We start from the raw sequence: 24593 nt of genomic DNA, 5'->3' as shown, positions 1-24593 counted from the left end.
CGAAGAAACATACTTTCTGTACGTGACTAAAATACATGCAAACTGGGTACGTATACCTGTTGTGCAGCCGTATCGTCCTTGTTCGGTGGTATCAGGAGGTTGCCCATCGCTTGTATACATACACGCAATATATGCAATACTATAAGACTCGCGTTAACTATGTACACTATACTACGCTGTAATGAACGTGTGTGTACGCGTCACAACTGACGACTGAAAAAAAAGAAGTGAAACTAGATGAGGTCATATGTCTGACTCACCAGTTGATTTACATTGTTTTTATTCAGCGTTCTCTGTCACGTGTTCTATTGTAACCAATAGCATAAAGGAAGTATACGGGGTCAACAGCATTTCAGACACAGTCTGCAGAGCACTTCAATAAGGTACAGACACGAAATCCAGGTGAGTTTTTAAGGTCCTTCTTTGATAGCGTCCTCTGATCTTCAAACCGTTTTTTGGTAGCAGGGTGTCAGAAATAACTTCCATAATAATTTTGTGTCTGTCAAAACTGTACAACATCTATTCATGACGAATTTAGTGCCCTCATTATTCTCTGTGACATGTTCATTTCGCACCATAGGCTAGTAACAGTACATGCGAAAGTGAAACCATGGCCTCTGAGTTAAGTACTGAAACTGTGAAAGTGAAAGAGGAACACCATTAGTAGTTTGCGTGGTGAAAATATGACTTCTTTGTGTGAACAATGAACAACGTGCGTCCACCAGTATTGTTTTGTTGGCGTAGCTGGAAGGATGACATGACTTATTTTTTACAGTACAACGGTAGATTAATATTTTATTTTTCTACAGTAGATTATTTGTTTTTATGAGCGTATCAACCTGTATCCTTCTGTTTTATTCATAGCTACGCAGGGAAACCGCAACCTAACTGACGAAATTTTTCCTGCACACTGAACTGTCTGGAATTTCGACAATTATGACCAAGGTTAGTCAGTACTTATACTATTATAATATTAGAGTCAATTATAAATAGTTAATAGTAGAAAAAGGACAGCTAGCTGGAGGATCGTGATACTCGCTTATATAAAAACTTAGTTGCAAATTGCATAAACACACAGACACACACACGCGCACAAACACACACACGCGCGCACAAACACACACAAACAAACATACACACACACACAAACACACACAAACACACACAAACACACACACATGTTAGGATTGGTTGGCTCAACTTGACGTTGTCTGCCCCTTTTCTTAGGAACGCATCAACTGCCCATCAGGAGTAAGCGTCTCCAACATTGCCGCTGTCATCCGCCAGGGGGTGTCTGACCGAGACAGGCTTCTCCTTCAGTACGCCATCGACAAGATCCTGAACCATGCTGCCTGGGTCTGGCAGAACAGCGAGCTCACAGTCATCGGAGATGGCGGCAAGGAGTGGGTCTTCTACTGCGGCAGTCCTTCCAACCAGTTCGTGGTCTACCACGACGGGAATGACACGCAAGCCAGCAAGTGGGCAAGCAAGGGATGGAAGCTGTTTCTGCACGAGACGGCTAGCGACATTTGGAGCTGGGCAAAGGGGATGGCAGAGAAGTACGTCATCGGCCGGTTTGACCGCATGATTGATGCCGCCGCAAAGATGGCAATAGAATGGTACAAGCTGGGCTGATCACTGCGTACCGTGATCAGAAAAAGGCGTGCACGCAACATATGTGAACAGTGAAGGAATAAGTTTTCGTTACATTCAACATCCATGTACTTATATTTGTCTTTAAGTGCCTGCGTTTGGACTAGTATATTCCTTAATATTTTTGCTTTCGGTGCCCGGTCAGACGGTGGAGAATACGATTTCTATCATGGTAGCTTATTGGTGAAGATATTCTGATCATGATCATGAATCATATCAGCGCACTGCCTACCACTCGGTTGACCTTATAATAGCCTCATCCGCTCACAAAACATGCGGTAGGAACAATTACAGGTTTTATTCATACGTTTTGATCATACTATTCTATACTATACAAACACGTCTTAAACTACATTTCTAACATCAATAAAAGACGAGAGGAAGCCGAACAAATGTATAAGAGTAGCTGTACTGATGCGTTTTACATTAGTGTTAGAACTTAGAAGTCATCTCAATGTCACCATGTGTACTTTATTACGACCTTAAGATTTTGTATCTAGTTTAGTAGTCTAGTATGCTTGAACGTATTTGGCCCGATAGGGCATGAATGTATGAAAACGGGCAATCTTTATTCAGTTATTGGTATGAAATATTGTAACAGTGGTGTTCAAGGACTGCTAAACCAAAGACGCCTAATGGCTTAAGCCTTTTGGCCGAACGGTTTGCACGTTCGATTTGTGATCCGGCTGTCCGGGTTCGGCGCGGGTTCGAATCCCGGGAGTCGGGGTGTGTTGTTTCTTTCTGTTCTTACTCGCCCCGCGTATTTCTACAATATTCTCAATTGGTCGGATGTAATTTTTTTTATTTTTAATATTCCTGGTGGGGATAAAACCATACAATACCAAACAATAAATCTCAAGAAAATCGTTGCTAACAACGCAGTTCAACTCTTACGCACCTCATCTTCTGTCGTCCCTGGTGGGCGGGGTAAGGTACAATTAATATGTACCTAACATGTTGGCTTATTGAAAAGGTGGGTGGCCTGATGAAGAACTCACAACCAGAGCACTGTCATCTTTCCAGGTGTCTTCATGCAACTCTTTCAATGCTAGCAAATCGTGGTGTCTTGGGAAAGTGGTGCCTACTAGAGTACAGTCAAACCTGTCTATAGCGGCCACTCAAGGGACTGGTCAAAATTGGCCACTATAGAGAGGTGGCCACTATAGAGAATATGCTAATTAATTGACCACAAGCAATAAGTTACACATGGTTTTAGTGCACACTGATCTTTATTCACATAATACAGTACTGTACATGTACTGCAATGATTTTTACACTATATGTATTAAGAAAACAAAAGCTACAAAAAGTTTTAAATGTTCTACATGTACAGTTGATATTGTCTGAAGAGACCGGTATCGTCATATTTCTTTGATCTTTCGTCTTGTATCCTTTGATACTTCGCCGTCCGTGTGTTCCCGCTCGCGTTCACACGTCAGATTCGCCCATTATGCTAATGTGGTACTCACATGAAAAGTCACGTCATTTTAGACTTATCTCTTAATAAATGTAAGAATGTCTGAAGTTCATATCATTTTGTCTTTGTAACAATTTATTTTGAAATTTTTTGTGATGTAAATTAACCTAAGCGATAGTGTATTAGAACGTAACTTTAACACAATTTACATCCGTAATATTGGTGTCGTCTATTGACCTTATATGACCTCGTTTGTCAGCGGGTATGGGTAGCGCCACTTTACAAAGTTTTGTTTTGAAAATAAGTCAAAGAGGTTTTAAATCCGGCGTAGGGTGACGATACGGCTGCTGTATATGGCCGAACGCGTGCCGAAACATAGATCAGCGGTCCGCGTGGCCGTAATCGGCAGTGTTTTTGTACCTGCGGGACCGGAAATCTTGTGGCCGTGGCCGCGTTGGACAGGTGGCCGCTAAGCCTATTTCTTAATCATTACGAATCCAAGGGACCGACAAAAGGTGGCCACTATGGGCAGGTGGCCGTTATGCAAAGGTGGCCGCTAATACAGGTTTGACTGTACAAGAAAATATGTCGCGATCGATCTGTCCGTATTGTTTTGGTTGTAGTTCAACATAAAATCGCTAGTAGCGTGCCATTTACGAGACCCTATAGAGGCCAAATAAACAGCTCAGTGATCGTTCCGTGATGTAATCGTTATGCGTTATGAATTATGTGATAGCCTCCTTGAATAAAGTCATCATAATTCTTTTTTATTTGTGGATCATGACGTTAGAAACTTAGAATTCATTTGTGTCATCTTCATCATCATCAAAAAATATTAGGTTAGAAGTGAAATATGCTGTGACCTATGAGTTCTTGCCCCGCCATTTTCAAATTCTCTGACCGTTGTCAAACAACAGCCATTTTTAAATACCTCTGCAAGCCGACACTTTCTTGTCGAAAACTATCGCTGTTAGAGAAGGGTACTTCAGCAGGAGAGAAGACAGTGGAGGACAAGGATGGTTCGGCCAGCGGGTAGCTCGCCAGGACGGAGGGGGACCCCGGCACGGGGACCTGGGCGAGCCGGTGGGGCGGACAGAGGGCAGCGTCCCGCCGCCCGTGGGCCGACTCCGGGCCGAGCAGCGGACGGACAGGCAAGTCAGTAGAATTTTTTTTTTATTTCTCTTTACAGGTCTTGGTCTTAACCTCTTTCCATACCGTTTTACAATACAATTTTCTTGAAAACCTCATATTGTTTGTTTCAACTGGACGTTATACAAATGTCCTTGTTTCAACTACAAACAAAAACTTACTAGTATTGGGGGAGGGGGCAAAAATTCTCCCCAAACTTTTGTGAATTTGGTCACATTCTTTAAAAGTGTAGAACCGTACATGTACGTTAACCTGGCGAAATTATCGTACGGAAATATGAAATAATCATTAAAACTAAAGGAAGAAGATATGTTTCTCAAACTATCAATACTTTACATTTATTATATTCATCTACATTTATATAGAGCAACATAATGTAGATCGATACAGGTGAAAAGTGCATCAATCAGCAATTTGAAATTTTTGGTAGGATTTGAATAATGTTAACGTTACTAGTACATGTAAATACATTGCATCAGGATAGTAGTACACATGTACTTTGATGAAAGAGAAGTCTATAACCTGTGTAACCTGATTGTGGATTCCCCTCTGGGTCTTGTTAGCTGCAGCTGGTGACCATTGAGAGGAGTGGGGAAAAAAGAAAAGACAGGTGCAACATGCAAATTTTTTTTCAATCACACTTTACAGGAAGGAAGCACAGATTCCGTCCTGGTACCCGAGCACTGATGGAAATCAGGAAGTACCAAAAGTCCACATCACTTCTGATCAGAAAGTTGCCTTTTGCAAGATTGGTAAGTATTCTTTTATTTCATTTTTATCTATCTGTGTTTGTTTGTTTGTTTGTGTGTGTTGTGTGTGTGTCACTGTGTGTGTGCATGTGTGGTTGTGTGAGTGTCTGTGTGTTTCTAAAATTACCAATTTTATAACTTGCACAAATCAATATATCTTTAGTTTTGCTATTTTTGTCTGTGTGAGGATCTGAAAAGTTTGCATATTTATGTACTACTACGTACTAGTACGTATTGAAAAAGGGCTGAAGTCTACATGCCTCCTCCAGGTGCGAGAGGTGTGTCAGGAAGTTGGCTCAGGAATGGACCACAGGTGGCAGGCCTACGCTATCATGGCTCTACAAGAGGTCAGGTTTTTTAGCACATCATAAGCCTAGCTAAGGACAATTTATACTTTTATAGTATTGAAAAAAAAATAGCCAAGGACATTATTTGTACTCCAAGGACTAATAGCACATCATACAAATGTAAGCCAGTCCCGAGGGGTAGTTATGTTACCTTCACAGAAGGTACATACTGTTTTTGCATCGTTTCTTCTTCTTCTTCTTCTTCTTCTTCTTCTTTTCCGCACAAATAAAAAACATGAATATCTCCAAAACTAGACCTTGGAATATCTCGTAATTCAGCAAGCTGGTAGGTCTGCACATAAGACACTGCACCTTGGTCATTTGGTCCCCCAAAGACACCAAAAAATGATTTTATGGGGCAAAAAAGGGTGAAAAAACTAGCAATTTTAACACAAAATCGAACTTTCGAGCCCCCATAGAACATCAGAACCACGTTCCAAAGACCCGAGGTCAACGACCGGTAGCTATGGAACCCGCCCGGGAGTTATGGAACATGGTGTTCGAACGAGGTCAACGACCGCCACTACGCAACACGGAAGTGTCCGCCCGTCAAATGATGACTTCATCTTGCTTTGGACGGCCTGAATTGAGGCAGAAGCCGTCCTCTGAATGATTTGTGGAATTCATTTTACCAAGAAGTAATAAATCGGATCAAGAAATTCACAGAGCTTTGACTTTATTTTGCCGAATATCGGCACCTTTTGCATACTAGTATATCAACTTCAAGGAAATTGAGGGCAGGCAGAATGAAATTTAATGCCCCCAAAGTATAATGTGTCTCGGTTAAGGTCTATATCGAGTCAAATCTAAGCATTTGTTTCGATACTTTTCTTGATTTTGTTTAAGCTAAAGGTTTTGCTACCTGCACAAGTCAGTTTAACTCTGAGCCATCCAAACATTGTTCGGATTCTATGTTGATGTTGTGTTTGAGTTACGTAGAATCGAGAACACACACGATATGTAGTACGCCAGCACTCGTGCGTAACGTTACACACGCGATAATTTGGTGAACAAACGCATTCAGAGCACTACTGCAATTTTCTCAGACAGGCCGACAACTGTGGTAACGTTAACGTTACGTGTATGTGGTGATTTCTTTGGATGTCTCCTGACATGATAAGTAACTGGCATATAACACGTTAATCATAAAAATGTAGCGAGACCTGTTCGTTTTTCAAGTTCATACATAGAGCTGTCGTCTAAATGAAACACGGATTGGTGTCACGGTTGTAGTTAACCGATTTTTGAGTCAACAAGAACATTTGAGCAAAAAAACAACAACACATGACTACGTTAGACGCAAGGTCACTGCGTGTTGCCGGCTGTTACATAAAAAAAACATGCATAACGATCGTCATGCAAACTCAAAGTTTTACGCCTGAGACATAAAGGTATGTGCAACACAAACGATGGACTTGATGAGTTTATTTCGCTATTAAACTGACCTGAACAAACACGATTAACTGCAGCGTGGAACGCCCTCCCCATGTTAGGTCACGGTCATTCCTTTCACCTTGTTGTTTATCATGTAAGTTACCACAGCGCTGCGTTGGTCCCCAGCAAGCAAGTGGAGCACGGAAACGAAGTCTGGGTGAATTACAATAAATCTACTTACACCTTTATACACGGTGGGAGTGGCCGGCACAGCACAAATCCCCAGGCACAAATCAGCATAAGCCAACGCGAAAGTTAAGTGTAGCAGAAACCTAACCCCTTGAAGTTTGCATGATTGACAGGCGGACGGGTTTGAAGTGTACCGACTGCGGCACGTATTGATAATGAGGGCATAAACAAACTACGTACATCAAACGTAAATCAAAATTGTTTGCTAAAAATAAAAGAAATTTATGAAATATGAATTGCGGGCTCTGAAAAAATGATTGGGTCGTTCAAAATATGAATGAATTTACACAGATTGACTGTGACAGGAAGCATAGCGGAGATGTGCTGCGTACTGTGAAGATCACTTGCAGTGTGCAGGGGTAGCCATATCAATTTCTGCTCTGAGAGTGTCCGGCAACTGCGGGACGTGAACGAATATAATAGATTTGTGGCAATTTTAGCGATTACGCTAATCAGCTGTTTCTGTGAATTTGTGCGATTTACAGTAGTTGGTAAGGCCCCCTTTCGAAATTTCCACAAGACGGCGATCGCGCTGCGCTCTTACTGCGACATAAACAGGATATGTGTAACATTCGATTTCACACTGGGTATATGGTTCATAGAAAACGTAAAAGTGTGACTGAGCATGCTGAGGAGAACCCTTCGCGCTGCGTTGTACAAGCGGCAAACTCTGTGAGACGTTTTTGTGAATGTACCTTCCGATTTTGTGCTACGCAGTGTGCCGTAACTTGGTACGCTTGTTTTAATTTCGCTCTCTTCAGAAGTTAGTCTAATTCAAGTAGATAGAAACGAGAATTCAATTCTATAATATTTGACAATAAAATTGTGACTGTATGTACTTCTTGCCTCATGTGAGGCTGTATCTAGCACAATCTAGCTGATGTTTTCACGGGGAAAGGGACTGAATGCACTGTTTGCGATGGTCCGACTAAGAAAATCATTACGAAAAAAACAACACCGCCAATATCAACAAATCTCTGCCTACCTTTTGGGAAATATCTTCGACATCTTAATTTTCATAGACGGTCAGCCCAAATTTGGTGCAACATGATGACACCGGTAGATTCGGTCCATATTTTATAAGCAGTCAATTAAAGAATCAAAAGCACACCTATTTGTCACGTTTCATGTAGGGTCCCGCCCCCGTATAGAGCGCAAGCATATGAGGTCCGATCGGCTTACAGGAGACTATTTTGAAAGTACCTTATCTAATTTCACATATTGTTCGATTTTTTTTTACTTCTATGGTAGCAACAACTGAGTTAATCGGGGCCGGGAAAATGACGACAAAAACATCGGCGCTAGCACGATGCGACTGACCAGAACATTAGGGGGAGGGGCGCGGCACCGACTGGGTTCGACCAGTCGCTTCTCGCTTCTCTCTCGCCGCCGGCGCGCGTTAGGAATTATCATCAAAGTCAGCACCGTCCGCAAACATCCGCTGATTTTTTAGAGATTTTTGCAAAATTTGTCTATACTTACGCGCCGAGTTTGTTCGTCAACAATGACGGAAAGCGCAAAATTAAACTTATTCTTATGTTATCAACTGAACTTCGCGGCTCGCGTTCTGCACCAAGTCAGAGACAGAGAATATGAATTTCCCAAGTGATTCAAAGCTTTGTTTTTTTAAACATTTGAATACATATTGTTGAAGGAAGCCAGTTTTTTTTTCCATGGCCCTCTCTCCGCAAGCCAAGAAATTTCTCCCTGGACCTCCCAAGCCGAAAAAATTCATAGGCCTTGACGCTCCCGCAGACGACACGCTAAATGTCGTCGAGTAAACCCTGTTGACGACCGTCAGAAATGGATAATCTTTTTGGACAGACAGACTGCCCCTGTGGCTTGTAGCTATGGGGCTGTGATGAGATGATGATGAGAAACCCTGTTTGGAACACTATTGGACGTTGTGTTCATTATTCAAGATGTATAACGTTACAGATAAAAATCATCAAAATTTATTTGTACCTTCTTGCATGTCTTGACTTATCCTGTGTCAACATCTGCAACTTAATCAGTTTACCCTTCCAGGTAGAAATGCTAGACCAAACCATGTGAAGGTAACATTCTGTATTTGCTTGCAAATATTACCTTTCTAGTTCAAGGATGTTATTAGAGAGTAGAGTTCTTTGGCAAATAATACTAGCATCCATGCAGAACCTGCGGAAGGTAGTGTAACATTTAACATTTAGTTGTAAAGTTGCCATAATAACTATGTTCTGCCGCATTGTTTGGAATAGCCTGGTTACCAAATTCCAGCCCGATCTCAAGTATCTATCGTGCAGGGGTCTGGCCGGATGGGATAGGAACTCTTCTCAATTTTGCCCCTTATAGTGGGCAAAAAGCTCCACCAATAGAACAGCACAGGATCAGCAGGAGGTAATTACACGCCTGCCATGATTGGTTAAATACCCCCAACTGTACTTTTTGAATCCATAACAGTGACCACTAAGTACCTGATTCGCTACTGTGGTAGCCTGAACTGTGGTGTGTTGTAGCTGGCTACCTGTGGTGAGAGTGGTCATAAATCCTAGGTTCTCCTCCTTCTGATCAAGGGCCTTCGAGAACCTTTCTACAGCCATCCTGCCAGACCCCAACACGAAAGATATATTTTGAGGTTGGGGTATGGTATCCAGGCTATGTTTGGAATGGCTTGATGGTGAGCGCCATCTTGTGATTTTTCCCTACACTACAGGCAGCTGAAGCATTCCTGGTTGGATTGATGGAGGATGCTAACCTCATTGCTCTCCATGCCAAGAGAGTCACCCTCATGCCCAGGGACATCCAGCTGGCCAGGAGGATTCGGGGGCCAGAGAAGGGTTTTTCAGCCATGTAAAACTTACATTTTAAGGTGTATGTTTTAATAGTAGATTAGTTAGTTTACAATTGTGTAGATATTAAAGATGTATTTTTACAGTGTTATGCAATTGAAGTCGACCCGATTTCTAGTCAAGAGCAGGGCTTTCTCCAACTCCATAATCCCTCAACGACAAGTGATCTCCACCCTTTTGCTTGACTAAGAGAAGTTTCTTGTCAAAGAAAGCATAAGTATGTGCAGGCATGCTACCCTGAAAAATTCAGAAATGCTATTTCTTACATTTTAAAATTGAAAAGTGAATCTTAAATGTCTGTTTATTAATGTTTTTCTTACTCAGTTATTAACAGTTATTGTTAATGAATTGATAAAGGTATATTAAGTTTGATTTTTGACTATTAAGGGGAAAGATAAACTATGTAGTTTTTGAAATTTTTAATCTGTTCGAAGCAGCAAAATTTCGTTTATAGACAGGACAGACACTGGAGAGAGTCTTGGACTTGGGCAAGAAGACTTGGACTTGAACAAGGTTATCCAGGCTAGTACAAAAAAAGGAAATAGTAAGATGTTCTGGTAGTCTGAGGAAAAATAATGGTTTATGAGATTATTCCTCTTACTTTGACAGAATTGTTTAAACTTGTAAGTCATTGGAAACAACTCCTATTGCTCCCACTATTGTAGTTTTTAAGACCAAATTTCACTAGGGTAAATAATATTAATCAATGTTCTTAACACTTATAAAATTGCAATTCTTATCTTTAACAGCATGACTATTTCTTGCAAAGAAGACTCGCTGATGTGATTTTTTTAAAATATCAATGTTTATTGTTAGTTTTACATGTATAGTAGTGTGTCTAGTGTATGTAACAGGTGTTATGATCTTAACTAAATGTCTAGGTTGACTGTTTTAGATTTAAGATTTGGTGAAACCAATAAAACCCATGTTTTTCCAAAGATGATTTCTCTCTGTTTTTCACTTGACCACAAAATGTTATTTTGCTAACGTTACCATGGAAGAACTTTATTCATGGGAAGGGTTGCCCCATATGGTACTATAATTTCTTTGGACAAATAGTCTGAACGGTTTATTGTTACTTTTTTCCTTTTTTCAACCTCCTTGCGTTTTCTAACCACTAAAACCATTGTCTCAATGCCAGTCGGACCATTGCATCAGAAAACTTCAGTCGGACCATGAAATATTGTCCTATGGGGGCGTGGCCATTTGTTGCTAATCATCCGTGGAGAGTAAAGTTCAACACGTGAGGGCGTGGTCTGTGCGTTAGATGGATTGTCTCATTGTGCCCATGGGGAACAAGATAAAAATATAAACACTTTTGTTAGCTTCCAACATCATTTCATTCTACAGGGTTTACATTCTATTGTATTTTTTATGATGCAAGATGGTATCTGGAATCATTACAAACCAAATGGGACTGTGCTCACATTAATAACATGATATTTACGAAATGGTCTCGTCCGAGAGAGACGCTCAGCTTCCGGCGTTGTACACAAAGATCCTCGTACGAACGTGCTGTGTCGTTATACAACTTATATAGACGGTAATTGTCGGAATAGCATAGCAAATATTTGCCAAAGAACCAGGTCTGGTTACGCCACCATGCTCAGCTCAGTGTGGACCCAGCCCCGACAGGAGAACAGGGTGAGAGACCCGATGCTCGACAAGGAAGACGACGCGCCCGAACACCGCGGGCCTGTACACGACATGGAGCCGGGCGAGCCGAGAGACCAGTGGGCCCGGAAAGCAGAGTTTCTCCTGGCCATGGTCGGCTATGCAGTGGGACTGGGAAACGTCTGGAGGTTTCCTTACCTCTGTTACAAAAGTGGAGGCGGTAAGATTCTTATGTACCGCATCAGGAAATTGAAGTTTGAAATGTTTTGTGGCAACCCACATGTGGCCTTGACCAAAGAGCGTTGGAGTATCACATTCACAGGTGTTGATAGCTCATTTGCATTCACCAACATGACTGAACAGCCAGAAAACATTTGCGATCTTTCCATCTATGTCTGTTTGTTTCACTCAAACCTTTTAGTGTAAATACTGACAGTTTTTGCGTCTTTCAGTTGTGTAAGACTACTGTTAGTATTAATGACATTATGTTAAACAGTTTTGTTTACATGGCCGACTTTAAGGGACGTCCAGAACCCTGAAAAACTGATCCAACAACACTTGAGCCGTTTTAGTAACTATTTTCTGTCTTGTGTTTCTACTATGAAATGTAATCCCAGGTTGGCAATTCTTCTATAATTACATTTTAAATAACTTCCTCAGGTACAGTCTAGTATAATACGCAATTTGAGTAGAAATGCAGAACATGATTATCAAGTTGAAATTTAAGGCATAATTGGCTTGTATAACAGATTAATATATCTAGCTATCTGGGACATTGAGGGCAGTTGTTGGATTGTTATATTGTGTCCCATATACTAGTAGTTGCTGTCCTCTTTGCCCCAGGGAGCAATCGGCTTACAAAATATTTACATATCTTTTGGCAGTTCACAATGGCTACATGTAACACGATATGTGTTAGTAACCTTTTCACAAACCAGTCCAACAGGTATTTTACAGCATGCTCTAGGTTGCAGTGTGATTATACATCATGGATCCATGTTTGTGGCTTGAAATGCGATAATTCATTCATTACATGTCATTTGCTTTTTATTTACCAAGGTGTGGCTCTAAACATGTCAAACTCTGTTTACTCCAGTGACTCAGTGATTTTGCAGTGTACCTGTTGTTGCCAATGGTCCATAGCTCTGAATTGAAAAACCATTACAGGAAGCCTTATGACTTTTATTTTGAGAAAATATCAGCAGAATGTCAACTTAACAATAACACTATGATCACACTAAGATTAAAAAATCCAGAAGTAAAAATGTATTTACCTTTTTCAAATGTAACAACACCACAATTAACGTTATATCAATCTAAACATTGCAGCTCTGTATTGGGCTTTTCAACCTTTGTGTGTCCTGAAAATTCAAAGTCAAGATTAGAATGCTGTTTGTTTCTTCCCAAGTATTATGGCCTTGAAAATGTTAAGAGCATTCTTGAGATGTTTGAGGGTTAACCAAATTGTTTCCAGTAAACATCAGGTACCATTGATTTAGTAAGTGCAGTCACTGTTGTAGGATAAGTGCAGTTGTAGTTACTAGTAAGGTCTTCAGACATTCAAGTTGTTAGGTGTCTGGTGAAGGCTGAACCCTGTTGTGTACATTCAATGTTGGTGTCTAATTTCTTTCGGTACACTTTAGTCCTCGGACATATGGTAGAAAAACCCTTGGGTTCACCCAGTAGAGATAATGGTTGGGGGGGGGGGGGGGGAGGGGGTGCAGGTAGTCCCAAACTTTACTTGGAGAATACTTAGTAGTACTCTATAGGTAAACTTGCGGTTGGTGTCAGGTTTGAAGTCATATCAAGGGAGTTACTGAAGAACTTAAAATACCACAAAAGTTTTGAAATAGTCTGCATGTTCGGACTATGTCTTTGACATTGTACCAATAAAAAACTATACGTAGTTAACCAACCATAATTTTCTAGTAGTCACATAAGATTTTTCTGGAGCTGTACGCATGGTCCAACATGTATGGATGTGATTCACAGTATGATTTTTTTTCTCTGTACAAATGTGTTCTTTAGGTGCGTTTCTCATCCCTTACTTCATCATGCTGTTCCTGTGTGGTATTCCCCTGCTGTACATGGAGCTGGCAGTAGGACAGTACACACAGCAGGGGCCAGTAGGGGCACTGGGCAAGATCTGCCCTCTTCTGAAAGGTAGGATTTGATTTCTAGGTTAACAGCAATTCTTTATTTTCCCAGGTATTCAATAATTTGTCTTTCTGAACATGTATGACCAGTGAGCATGGTTACATCCAAAGTTCAAGACATTGTAAATTCATTACATGAACTTTAAGGTGATATCACAGCAGGAGATTGGCTTGCCTCACAAGTCTGCAAGCTGAAAACTAAATGACATTTTCAGCCACAAGATGGCTGTTGTCCCCTTGATAGTTACACAATTCTTAGTGATCGGCTAAAGTTCACAGCAGGTCACCAAGCACTGTACAAGCAAGGGGGTTGGTTAATAAGTATTTCTATATATAACCTCCCTAGTACAAGATGGCAGCAGATTTTCAGGTAAAAAAAAATTGCCGTGTTTTTGGTTTGAAACCGGGCAATCAACAAATTTGTCCGAAGTTTGTTAACTGTGTGGGAACAGGTTTATTGGCATCAAATCTTCAACCAGGAAAGAAACAATTCAATGTTTCATGCAGGGAATATACCTAGTGGTCTTTTTCTGTTTTCTCTTTCACAATGACACAGCAGATTGTAGATTTTATAATTCAGCTGTACTTTGATCTTGTGTAACTCAATGTTCCCATTACTGAACAAACAAACAATGCACGGTTGGATAACGTTACAATGCATACCTTTTTTAGCAATGCAACTTGCTCCTACTCTAGGGCATGAAAAGTTGCCATGTATCTTATTTAATGTAATTCAAAATGGGCTTGCAAAAAGTTTGCATTTTAAGTGCATTTTAAACTCAAGTCCCTTCCTGAATTTAGCATACCAGTAATTTGGCATCCCTTCTAGAAGCCATTAGTGTTGTTAGGACCCTAATGCAGACATTTTGCTTTGTCATACTAAACCAAGCATCAGAGTTGTGTTTCAAGCATGCATGTGTACAAAAACAAAACAGTTGTTTGACAATTGCTATTTGCTTTGTACATATTAGCAAAAAAAAGGAGTACCAGTCTTTTGTTGACCTTCAAAGCATACTGCACATTGTTTGAAGGAACCCAGAGATGGAACTTTGATATAAATTATGACTCATACCTTTCATAAAAAGAAGACTTATTTAGACTCTAGAGTATTATAGCTGCCATGAATTTGCTTTTTTCAGCTGTTCTCAATCAGTAAGACTCAGTATTCTCAATGCATAAGACTTTTATGCACACATGCTTTAAGGCAATGAATAGACATCAATTACAGTCTTACTTCTCTAAGTGCAGAGAGTCTGTAAAGGACTTGAAATATCCTCCTTTAATCTGTAATGTGCAGAAAACAAAGTCGCAAGATACAAACAGGTAACAATTTTTATTAATTACCATATGAACTACAAGTTTCCAAGCAGCTATTTAGTAAATCCTAGTGAGAACGTGTGCCTACAAATTGCTGGCAATATGTGCATACAAATGTAGTAGGGATCATGGCATTTACCAGATCTCTTATCTTCAGAAAGACTTTATAAATTACAGTCAAAAGTTGTTACTTACAACATTGCGGCAGGAAAAAGTTTTAAGCCCAAGCACAGGTGACAACAAATAGACAGCTGGAATGCAATACCATCTGTGGATTTATAACTTTCCTTTTCAGGTGCTTTGGTGTGGTTGCTTTTTTATCAACATTGATTATTGCACATGCATGTACAAAGGTTCAATGATCTTCACTCACCCAATCTGTCCTCTGGTTCTGTCAGTTTTTCTCACAGGTCTTGCCTAGGGTGCCCTTCAAACGGTAAATATCAACCCGTTCAAACTCATCCCGATCAAATCTCCTGAGCAGGTAGAGCCTACTAGCTTGTTACTAGCTTGTATTCAACCTTGTTCCTGCTTTTATTATTGTTTACAACTTTTCAAGTTTAGCTTGCAGACTGTCGACTCTTAGAGCTACGTTGCTGAATGAGGATGCGACATCAACCGGCTAGATTTTACATACTATCAGCCAGGTGTAGCAGGACAGACTGTACCCTGGGCAGAATACGTACCCGGGTACATGTACATTCTGGCCAGGTGTATATTTTGGCCTGCTACACTGGGTGCCAGACACTTTGACAGGATGGTACCCTAACTTCACTATTTACTGTCTGCTTGTTTCCAAGCTTTTATACTATTACTAAAAAAAGATCATGCAGCATTTTCCCCCATAGCTTGTATTGTCAACTAGATATTTATCATTCAAAATTTGATTGATGAGTCATCATGAGAATTTTAAAAAAATGTTTCAAATCATTTTGGGCATTTGAAGTTCATTGAAGGCTACAAGAAGACAGTTCAGCAGAAATGGTCGAGTACCAAAATTTCAAGTGTAAAAAATAACAAATATGAAAATCCTGCATGGGCACATAGCACTTTTTCAATGATCCAGAACTGTACTTTGACTCTGGCAGACACAATAGTTCTATGTACATTGTATGATAATTAGTGTTTACAGCAGGTGCATCTGGTAACCTTTGACCTTTTGCAGGAGCTGGATTGGCTACAGTGGTGATCACTTTTATTTTCTCCACCTACTATAACGTCATCATCACATGGGCTCTGTACTACCTCTTCAACTCATTCCAGGTGAGCGTTATTTGTTTTTCATAGTAAGGTTCTTTAAGCACTGTGACCATTGGTTGTGCTAAAAGAACTATATGATTAATTGCCAACCTGATGAAGTTATTTACGGATGTTTGTTTGTTTGTAACTTGTTATGTTAAGTGTAATGTCGTGTAATGTCATATCAAATCAGATCTTTCATTCACCCTGCATATTTACTTAAGAAAGACCTGTAACTAAAGTTAAATGAGTACCACATTATTTTTATCTGTAACCATTTCAGTGTAATATTTTATGGATCAATGGTGCTATCTGAAGCTTACATATGTTTCACTAATTTGTTGTATCTTTTTGAGGTCCTCATCCAGTTTTCAGGATTAAAAAAAAATTGGAATAAAGATTTTACCCTTTCATCAGCAGATCAGCTTGTGATGCCCAATATTACATTGCTTAGAAAATGGAACTTCAACTGAGGGAATGACAGAAATGTTTTTTTAAGCTCTAACTGATGTAGGGCAATAGCAAGAACTTAAGGTTGAAGACATACATGTACATGTATTGAAATTGTGTTGATGTGATAGTCTTGCTAAAATACATGGATGTTGTTTCTAAAGGAGCCATTGCCGTGGGCTAGGTGTGACAACCCCTGGAATACTGGAAACTGTACAACTGGTATGAACCGCTCCCTACTCCACAACGACAGCACTTCGCCCAGCAATGAGTTCTTCGAGTATGTACTTTTTTCATTTTCTACAGTTTGCCTTTCTTGTGAATCATTGCAGAATAGATAATGTTGATATCAAATACAGCAGAGTACTTTTCATTACTTGTAGATACATGTAACTTAATTCAGACAAAAGTTAGAGCTGGATATGAGATAGAGGTTTAGACAACTGGCAAGTCATGATGGTAGCATGTCTAGAACTTGAGATACGTCGATGTAGGTTAGACATCTAGGTAATAAAGATACACCGACACTGACGAAAACTGGTGGATTCCAGTTGAAACGTCTGACCATTTCCAAAACCATATCCAGTTGCTTGAGTAACTACTTTTTGGTGTAGAACTTGAGATGTTAAACCGCTGCAGTACCATAGCAAGCCGCTAGGGAGCCCAAAATCTAATCATTTCAAGTACCAAATATTGATACAATCCATCTACTAGAGGCATTCTGGAGTTATGTTGGTTGCACACACACATCACACACACACATCACAGTTCATTCACACACACACACACACACACACACACACACACACACAGATGGAAATCATAAACTTCTAGCAAAGTTAATGAAACTATTGTTGGATAAATTCAATTTTTCCTCACTTTATATGATATCTTGAATGTTCCAGCCACAATGTTCTGGAGATCAGTAGTGGGATAGATGATTTTGGAGCCCCCCAGTGGGACCTGTCCCTCACTCTGCTGCTGGCCTGGATCATCGTCTACCTGTGTATCTTCAAAGGTGTCAAGTCAACAGGAAAGGTATGATCACTGTTGTACAAGACTGTATACATACGGTTATGTAAGTTCTGTTAAGATTTCATAACCTAAAAACATTTTAAACAGTTGATTTCTTGAAACTTAGCTTGTGTTAGACGTTGTTTGAGAGGCCGATTGGGCTCCTCCCTGAGAGCCTGTGGCTCAACACCTCGAACTCAACACCTCAAACACAACACCATTAAACTCAACACCATTAAACTCAACACCTCAAACACAACACCATTAAACTCAACACCTCAAACACAACACCATTAAACTCAACACCATTAAACTCAACACCTCAAACACAACACCATTAAACTCAACACCTCAAACACAACACCATTAAACTCAACACCTCAAACACAACACCATTAAACTCAACACCTCTAACACAACACCATTAAACTCAACACCTCCAACTCAACACCATTAAACTCAACACCTCAAACACAACACCATTAAACTCAACACCTCAAACACAACACCATTAAACTCAACACCTCAAACACAACACCATTAAACTCAACACCTCAAACACAACACCATTAAACTCAACACCTCCAACTCAACACCATTAAACTCAACACCTCAAACACAGTACCATTAAACTCAACACCTCAAACACAACACCATTAAACTCAACACCTCAAACACAACACCATTAAACTCAACACCTCCAACTCAACACCATTAAACTCAACACCTCAAATACAGTACCATTAAACTCAACACCTCAAACACAGTACCATTAAACTCAACACCATTAAACTCAACACCTCAAACACAACACCATTAAACTCAACACCTCAAGCACAACACCATTAAACTCAACACCTCAAACACAACACCTTGAACTCAAACTCAACACCTCAAACACAACACCTCACACTCTCCACCTCTAACCTCAAACTCAATACCTCAAACTCAACACCTCAAGCTTTGAAAGAGGTTTGACCCATGGAAGGGTTGCTGAAAGTGTGATTTACTCCCAAACCAGCTAAGACAAAATTGGTAAAAGGTTAATCTCCAAACAGAATCTGGTTCAATACTAACGTTATTGTCAATTTAGTATTCAGAACTCTAACATCGTTGTTTCTACTCACAGGTGGTATATTTTACTGCGACGTTCCCGTACATCGTGTTGATCGCCCTCCTGATCCGCGGGGTAACACTGGACGGAGCAGTGGACGGAATCCTGTTCTTTCTCGAGCCCAAATGGCACCTGTTGGGTACAGCTGAGGTCAGTTAAGACTTCAACATACAAGTACATAACTACTGTAATTCCTGTTTTTTTTCCAATGTAGTTTTATGTTCACGGTTTTCACGACTGTAACGTGAACTTATATCGTTACTGATAACACATAAATCGCAGACTTTTTTTACATGCACCTGCCACTACTGTGAACATTTAGTTCTGAGAACAAGTTGAATTTTTTCAGACCGTGGAAGTTTGGTTCCGAGAAGACAAATTGAATTACAGTATCATTTACACTGTTTGGTATTAAGGAATTTGAAGTGATCTATTAAATGCAGCATTTATTTAGTAATCCTAAAGCAACATGGCAGTTTACACAGTTCAGGTATCCAGGTGACTGTTCAGCACATTCTTGAGATGGCCTTGATAACACCATTTTTGTGCAGATTCTCCACAGAATTAAGAGAGTTGGGTTTATAAAATTCTTAAACAGTCCTTAGCAAAACTAAATACCGCTAACCCCTTCAGTCAAGGATTCTGTTTTTCGGCTTGTATTAAATTCGTAAGAGTAAATTAGAAGAAAAGTCAATATCAATTTCCTGCCCATTTTAAGATCATTAGGACAACTAGATGTATATCATGATATCTAAAACATAATTAATCATGCTGTTTTGTTTCTGTTTGGTATTGTTTTATTTCTGTGTCATTCAACAATGTGTCTTTCTTTTTAACTGTTTAGGTATGGATCAATGCTGCTGCCCAAAACTTCAATTCTATCGGCATATGCCTTTGGAGGTTGTATCGCCTTATCCAGCTACAACAAGTTCAACAACAACGTCTTCAAGTAAGATATTGTATACTTTCATCCATTCAATACATACACATTTTTGTTTAACCACAAATTTAGTTGTTTGATTCACAATCATTAGGATATTGTGTCCTATCCAAGGGACGTCCCAAACCAAAGCAGGGTACTCATTTTAACTTGTGAGTGAAGTGAGGAAATTTGTAGTTGTTGCCTATCCCAAGGGTAAAACGTTTGTGACATGTTAGAACTGGTCCAAATGCTCTAACCGTTGTGCCAACACATCTTGTTTGAAATTACTTCCCCTATGGTACAAAGCTATGGCACTATCATTACTTCTTTACAAGTTTTTATGACTAACTTTGACCTTGATCCCCAGGGACACATTGATGATCGCATGTATCAACTCAGCGACGAGTCTCTTGGCGGGATTCGCCATCTTCTCTGTCATGGGCTACATGGCGTTCTTACAGGGCACTACTGTTGAGGAGGTAGCAACACAAGGTAAACATGCTGAGTCCTAATGCCATTACCATGTATGGTGTATTTTAAGGGCAGCTCCTGGCTGTTTTTTAGCCTTTAGCCACACAACTTTCAGAGGCAGAGTTTCTCACCACTAAACCCTGTATGTTACTGTTACAGTTATTTACAGATGGTAATATTATTGCTTCATTGGCCTTCACATGCCAATACACATGTTTCTTAACTCACGAGTCTAGAAAAGTATCTAGAGATATCCTTTTGTTACATGTAAATTTTAATTTTTTAAAGGTATAACTCAATAATATTTTTCTTTGGATTTACGCTGTAGGTCCAGGACTGGCATTTGTGGTGTACCCCCAGGCCATAGCCACGATGCCTGTGTCTCCTCTCTGGTCCATTCTCTTCTTCATCATGCTCCTCCTCTTGGGGATTGACTCTCAGGTATCTAGAACAATGATTCAATGGTGTAGTATAGTGCAGCAGCGCCTCCTACTGATTTGTGTGGCAAGTGCAGTGTGGGTAGACTTGTGAGTCACTAATCTTGCCCGTTTCCAGTAACAAAGAATTTAGTCTTTTTTTATCAATAAAAATCTAGCCATATGTGATCATGGTACATGCACTTGCCAGTACTTTACAGCACTACAGTATGCATGTAACTGGAATCAAAGTAAATCAGATCAAACAGCCAGATATTTTAGTGGTTTTATGAATATGATTGTACAATTGTGCATGAATCTCACATTCTCACTGAAAAAAGTATGACCACTCAATTATACTAGGTAACACACTTTTTGAATGCCCATTCCCAGTTTTGCACAGTGGAGGTGATCATCACCACCTTGTACGACCACTTCCACCCACTGATCAGGAAGTACCTGAAGAGGAAGGAAGTGTTGGTGCTTCTGGTGTGCTGTGTGTCGTACCTGCTTGGGCTTCCCAACATCGCACCGGTCAGTATTGTACATAACATGTGTCCCTGTGGTGCAGGCATTTATACCCTGACCAATCAAATGAACGCATTCCTCTGGTATTCTCCAGAAAAGCTACAGTACAGTCCTCCAGAAAAGCTCACTTGACAAGCACGCTGTTATTTAGGCTAAAACTCGCTTGCTCAGGGTGTGCGACATACGGGCATTAAAACGCTGAACAGAAGTGATGGTCGGTCGCATGGTCTGATTAGACATTCCGATTTCAAAGAGGACTGTATGCTAGAAAGTTGAAGACTGTCCGCTTGAGGACTGTACACATTCCAGAAGAATGTCCGTTTGGTCAGGGTGAGTTATCTCTATATCATTACACCCTATTTCAAACATTATATCTCTGAAACATAATGTACTTTTCATTGCACATAATACATATTAGTTCTTTTGTCTTCTACAGGGAGGGATGTACTTTTTCCAGCTGATTGATTTCTATGCTGCGGCCATCTCTCTCATGATCATTGCGTTTTTCGAAGTTGTTGCCATTTCATGGATATACGGTAAGATATCACACTTGTTAGTTCGTTCGGTTCCTCTGTTGGTGTGACACTGCCATTGTCCTCCTAGACATCTTGTGCATTTTTTGTCTCTTCAATCCCATACATTGAAGCTTGGATTTTGGAATGGATGGGGTAAATTCTTTTTTTCGTCCCAGCAAGCAACTTTCCATCACAGGACAGAATGACGGGTCCCGAAAACAGCCCTGAAGTGAAATACAATGTACTTAATATTCAAATGTGTGATAATTATGATGTCATTTTTCAGGTGCCAATAGGCTTGCCCGGAATATAGAAGAGATGACAGGAAACAAACCCTGGCTGTACTTCATCGTGTGCTGGTACGGACTGTCTCCAATTCTCATTGGGGTATGTGTTCCGACTTATGACATTTTGATTATTGTAATAACATATTTTTCATCATCAATGTTGTTTTTTGAACATTTTAATTTTGTTCTTTTTTCGATTTTGTAATTTATGTATTTTGTAAATTGTATTTTTTATATGATTTATTTAGAAATGGTTTCTGAGACTTACTTTCCCAAAGTGCTGAAAGTATTTTGTTACATCTGCACAATGCCATACATGTACATTATTATTACATGCTTACCATTGCTGCTATTTTTGTCAGTGGGATTAGGACAGTCACAAAGCAGTATATAGGTGAGGGGTGAAGTGCCATCTCTAAATGTTTTTTTCTCTTTCAGGGGATCATGATCTTTGGGTTTATTCAGTACACCCCTGTAAGGTATGGCGACTACTACTACCCAGGCTGGGGCCAGGCTATTGGCTGGGTTATTGCATCACTTTCCATAATCTGTCTTCCAATCGGAGCCATCCACGCATTGCTGAAGGAGAAAGGAGGCTTTGTGGAGGTGGGAAGTGAACATTTTACTATATTCTGTAACTGTTATTAACGCATTATTCCACTGGGTATCATAACTCTGCCACATTAACAATAATATGCTATTTTGTAGCCTTCCTTAAGAACACTCAAACTCTTGAAAACGTGTGCATACCTTCAAGATATTAAATTGCTGGTGCTGTATTACTATACATGTCTTTCTATTGAAATTTTGTTTTTTGATATGGCGAAATGGTAATATGGTGTTTGCTGCCTTCTTTTGTCAAACATTGCAATTTTCTTTTGAGTGCTAACTGTATAAAAAAATCTGTGTTAAACAATCTAAGAATTAATGATTAACGTCTTGCTATCCTTCAGCGCTTCATGGCGACCCTGAAGTCAAAGATTCCTGACCGAGGCTCACTCGCATTTGAACCAGAAGAATTTGGGTCATACCGTAAGGAAGATCCGGGTCTGCCACCATCGTATAACGACATCTCACGCCAAGAAGGATTCGCCTCGGCCCCACCTCCATCTTCAGTGCAAGAAAGTGCCCTTTGAGTTCTTGTATCTGCATTATTCTGTATTGTATATAACTAGTAAAAGTGCTATTCTGTGTAAGACACCAGCTTTGCATGCACGGTGTCTAGTTATAAATGCATGCCATCAAACAAAATGCCACACCTAACCTGTACACACCTGTAGCTCCAAGCATGTTTTAACACTACCTACATGTATACCAGGTGTTCTCCCAATGTTTATGTCCTAAATGACTAAGTTTATGCTTTTGTTGTGTACTTTATTCATAAGTTGACAGAGACCCTACATAGGAAAGCTGTATATTTCTGTCAAAATCATGAGTTATTTTTCTCTTTTGTTTGAAATAAAATGGCTCCTTTTAGTATAGAAGGTAGAATTAGAAGGATCTAAACCAGTATATTATACATTCCAAGCAATGTATTTTTACAGCATTGTCAGTGAAGTCATAGGGCAAGTTGCACTTAGAGTGGTGTAAAATATGACTTTCAAATTTTACATCATATTTTAGAAAGCTACTATTTTATATTGACAGGTGAAGGAAGTTCTACCAAAGGTAACAATTGAAGTATACACCAGTATTGTGCAGATTAAGTGAAATTTTTGCTATGGTGTAAATTTGTAAGGAAGCAGTATATGTACAATGATATTTTTGTATATTTAGCTTTTACAACTTGTACAACATTAAAGTTAAAGTATGTTTTCTATTTAATTTCTCAATGTGTCTCACGTACATGTTGTCCATGGCTGTCCATCACATGTTGTCACAACAACATATGATTTGCATACTTGGGAATTTAAATAGTAAGCCCAACTTTTGGTAATTGATATGTTGTACTGTTGTATATCATTTAAGCATAAAAGTACATGCATTGCGTTTTCTTGCTGGATTGTGAAATCAGTTTGAACTAGTTTTGTTTACCTAGCTTAAAGAGTATATTAGTTGATCTATATTATGATGATTTGAAGAAAGGCTAAGTTGTAAATACACGTCATGCACTTTTAGGATAAGCTCTGTGTTTTTACCTGCACTTTTATGCAAAAGAGCAACAAAATCAAAGGCTGAATAAAACAATACATTTACATGTACAGTGTATACACACGTTTTTGAAAGTTTACAATCTACAGTAAGACTTACCTTGTAAAGAAAATAACTTAATAAGTTATTGTGTGTCTCATACAGTCTGTATACAGTAAAGTGCCAGCATTTGAGAAAAACCCTTGCAAACGTGGTGTCAGAATTTTTTGTTTGTATGTTGTACTTGCTGTGTGAATGAATTTTGCAGTATTTCTGGACATACTTACTGCATGTATATTCACATAGATTTTGTGTGTCACATGCATTTTTTATGTCCTAAAAGGTTTTTGGTGAGTCCACTCTGACCAGAGTCGATGAATGGTCTTGACGTTTGGCACATAGCTGTAGACGTTAGGACAAAGTGATACATTTTCGTTAAAATCTTTTAAATGGGACTACTAAGATAGGAGGACAGATTTCTGTCATTTTCTATGCTATGCTATGTAGCTTAGACTAGTATGTTCTACAGTTGGATGCTACGACTTTATTTGCAAGATGAGAAAATGACAAGTTCAGTATTTTCTAGGGCTGGGTACCGGTACAGCGTACCGGTACAAAACCGGTTTTTCTTATTGGACCGGTCCAGAAAAACCG

The 24593-nt window shown here is 39.7% G+C and overlaps 3 protein-coding genes across 4 annotated transcripts; all 3 read left to right on the top strand.

Moving 5' to 3' along the window:
• Positions 1-326: 326 nt before the first annotated feature.
• On the top strand, positions 327-2248 carry LOC118426026. Of its 2 annotated transcripts, none has more exons than XM_035835240.1 (3): positions 327-402; positions 865-945; positions 1228-2246. In XM_035835240.1, exons 2-3 carry the CDS (start codon positions 937-939, stop codon positions 1633-1635), a joined length of 417 nt encoding a protein of 138 aa, XP_035691133.1. In that variant the 5' UTR covers positions 327-402; positions 865-936; the 3' UTR covers positions 1636-2246. The 2 variants fall into 2 exon arrangements, with proteins under 2 accessions (XP_035691133.1, XP_035691134.1); XM_035835241.1 differs by having other exon boundaries at positions 384-402; positions 873-945; positions 1228-2248.
• Positions 2249-3937: 1689 nt separating this feature from the next.
• LOC118426022 (histone H3.3-like) lies at positions 3938-10704 on the top strand. The gene is made up of 4 exons (XM_035835237.1): positions 3938-4225; positions 4868-4971; positions 5238-5315; positions 9631-10704. The coding sequence occupies exons 1-4, from the start codon at positions 4087-4089 to the stop codon at positions 9769-9771; spliced, it is 462 nt and encodes a 153-aa protein (XP_035691130.1). The 5' UTR covers positions 3938-4086; the 3' UTR covers positions 9772-10704.
• Positions 10705-11227: 523 nt separating this feature from the next.
• LOC118425985 (sodium- and chloride-dependent GABA transporter 1-like) lies at positions 11228-24127 on the top strand. Its single transcript, XM_035835178.1, is given in 15 exon segments — positions 11228-11600; positions 13409-13543; positions 16019-16116; positions 16707-16822; positions 17448-17580; positions 18686-18820; positions 19515-19556; positions 19558-19619; positions 19960-20084; positions 20392-20504; positions 20873-21013; positions 21444-21543; positions 21809-21909; positions 22248-22415; positions 22763-24127. Coding segments are annotated over 15 exon segments (1884 nt in total). The 5' UTR covers positions 11228-11368; the 3' UTR covers positions 22946-24127.
• The last annotated feature ends 466 nt before the right edge of the window (positions 24128-24593 follow it).

The sequence above is a fragment of the Branchiostoma floridae genome, chromosome 11 (genome assembly GCF_000003815.2).
Source record: "Branchiostoma floridae strain S238N-H82 chromosome 11, Bfl_VNyyK, whole genome shotgun sequence".
Lineage (NCBI taxonomy): Eukaryota > Metazoa > Chordata > Leptocardii > Amphioxiformes > Branchiostomatidae > Branchiostoma > Branchiostoma floridae.
Note: the sequence above shows the minus strand (reverse complement) of the source record. Positions and strands in the feature narration are given on the sequence as shown.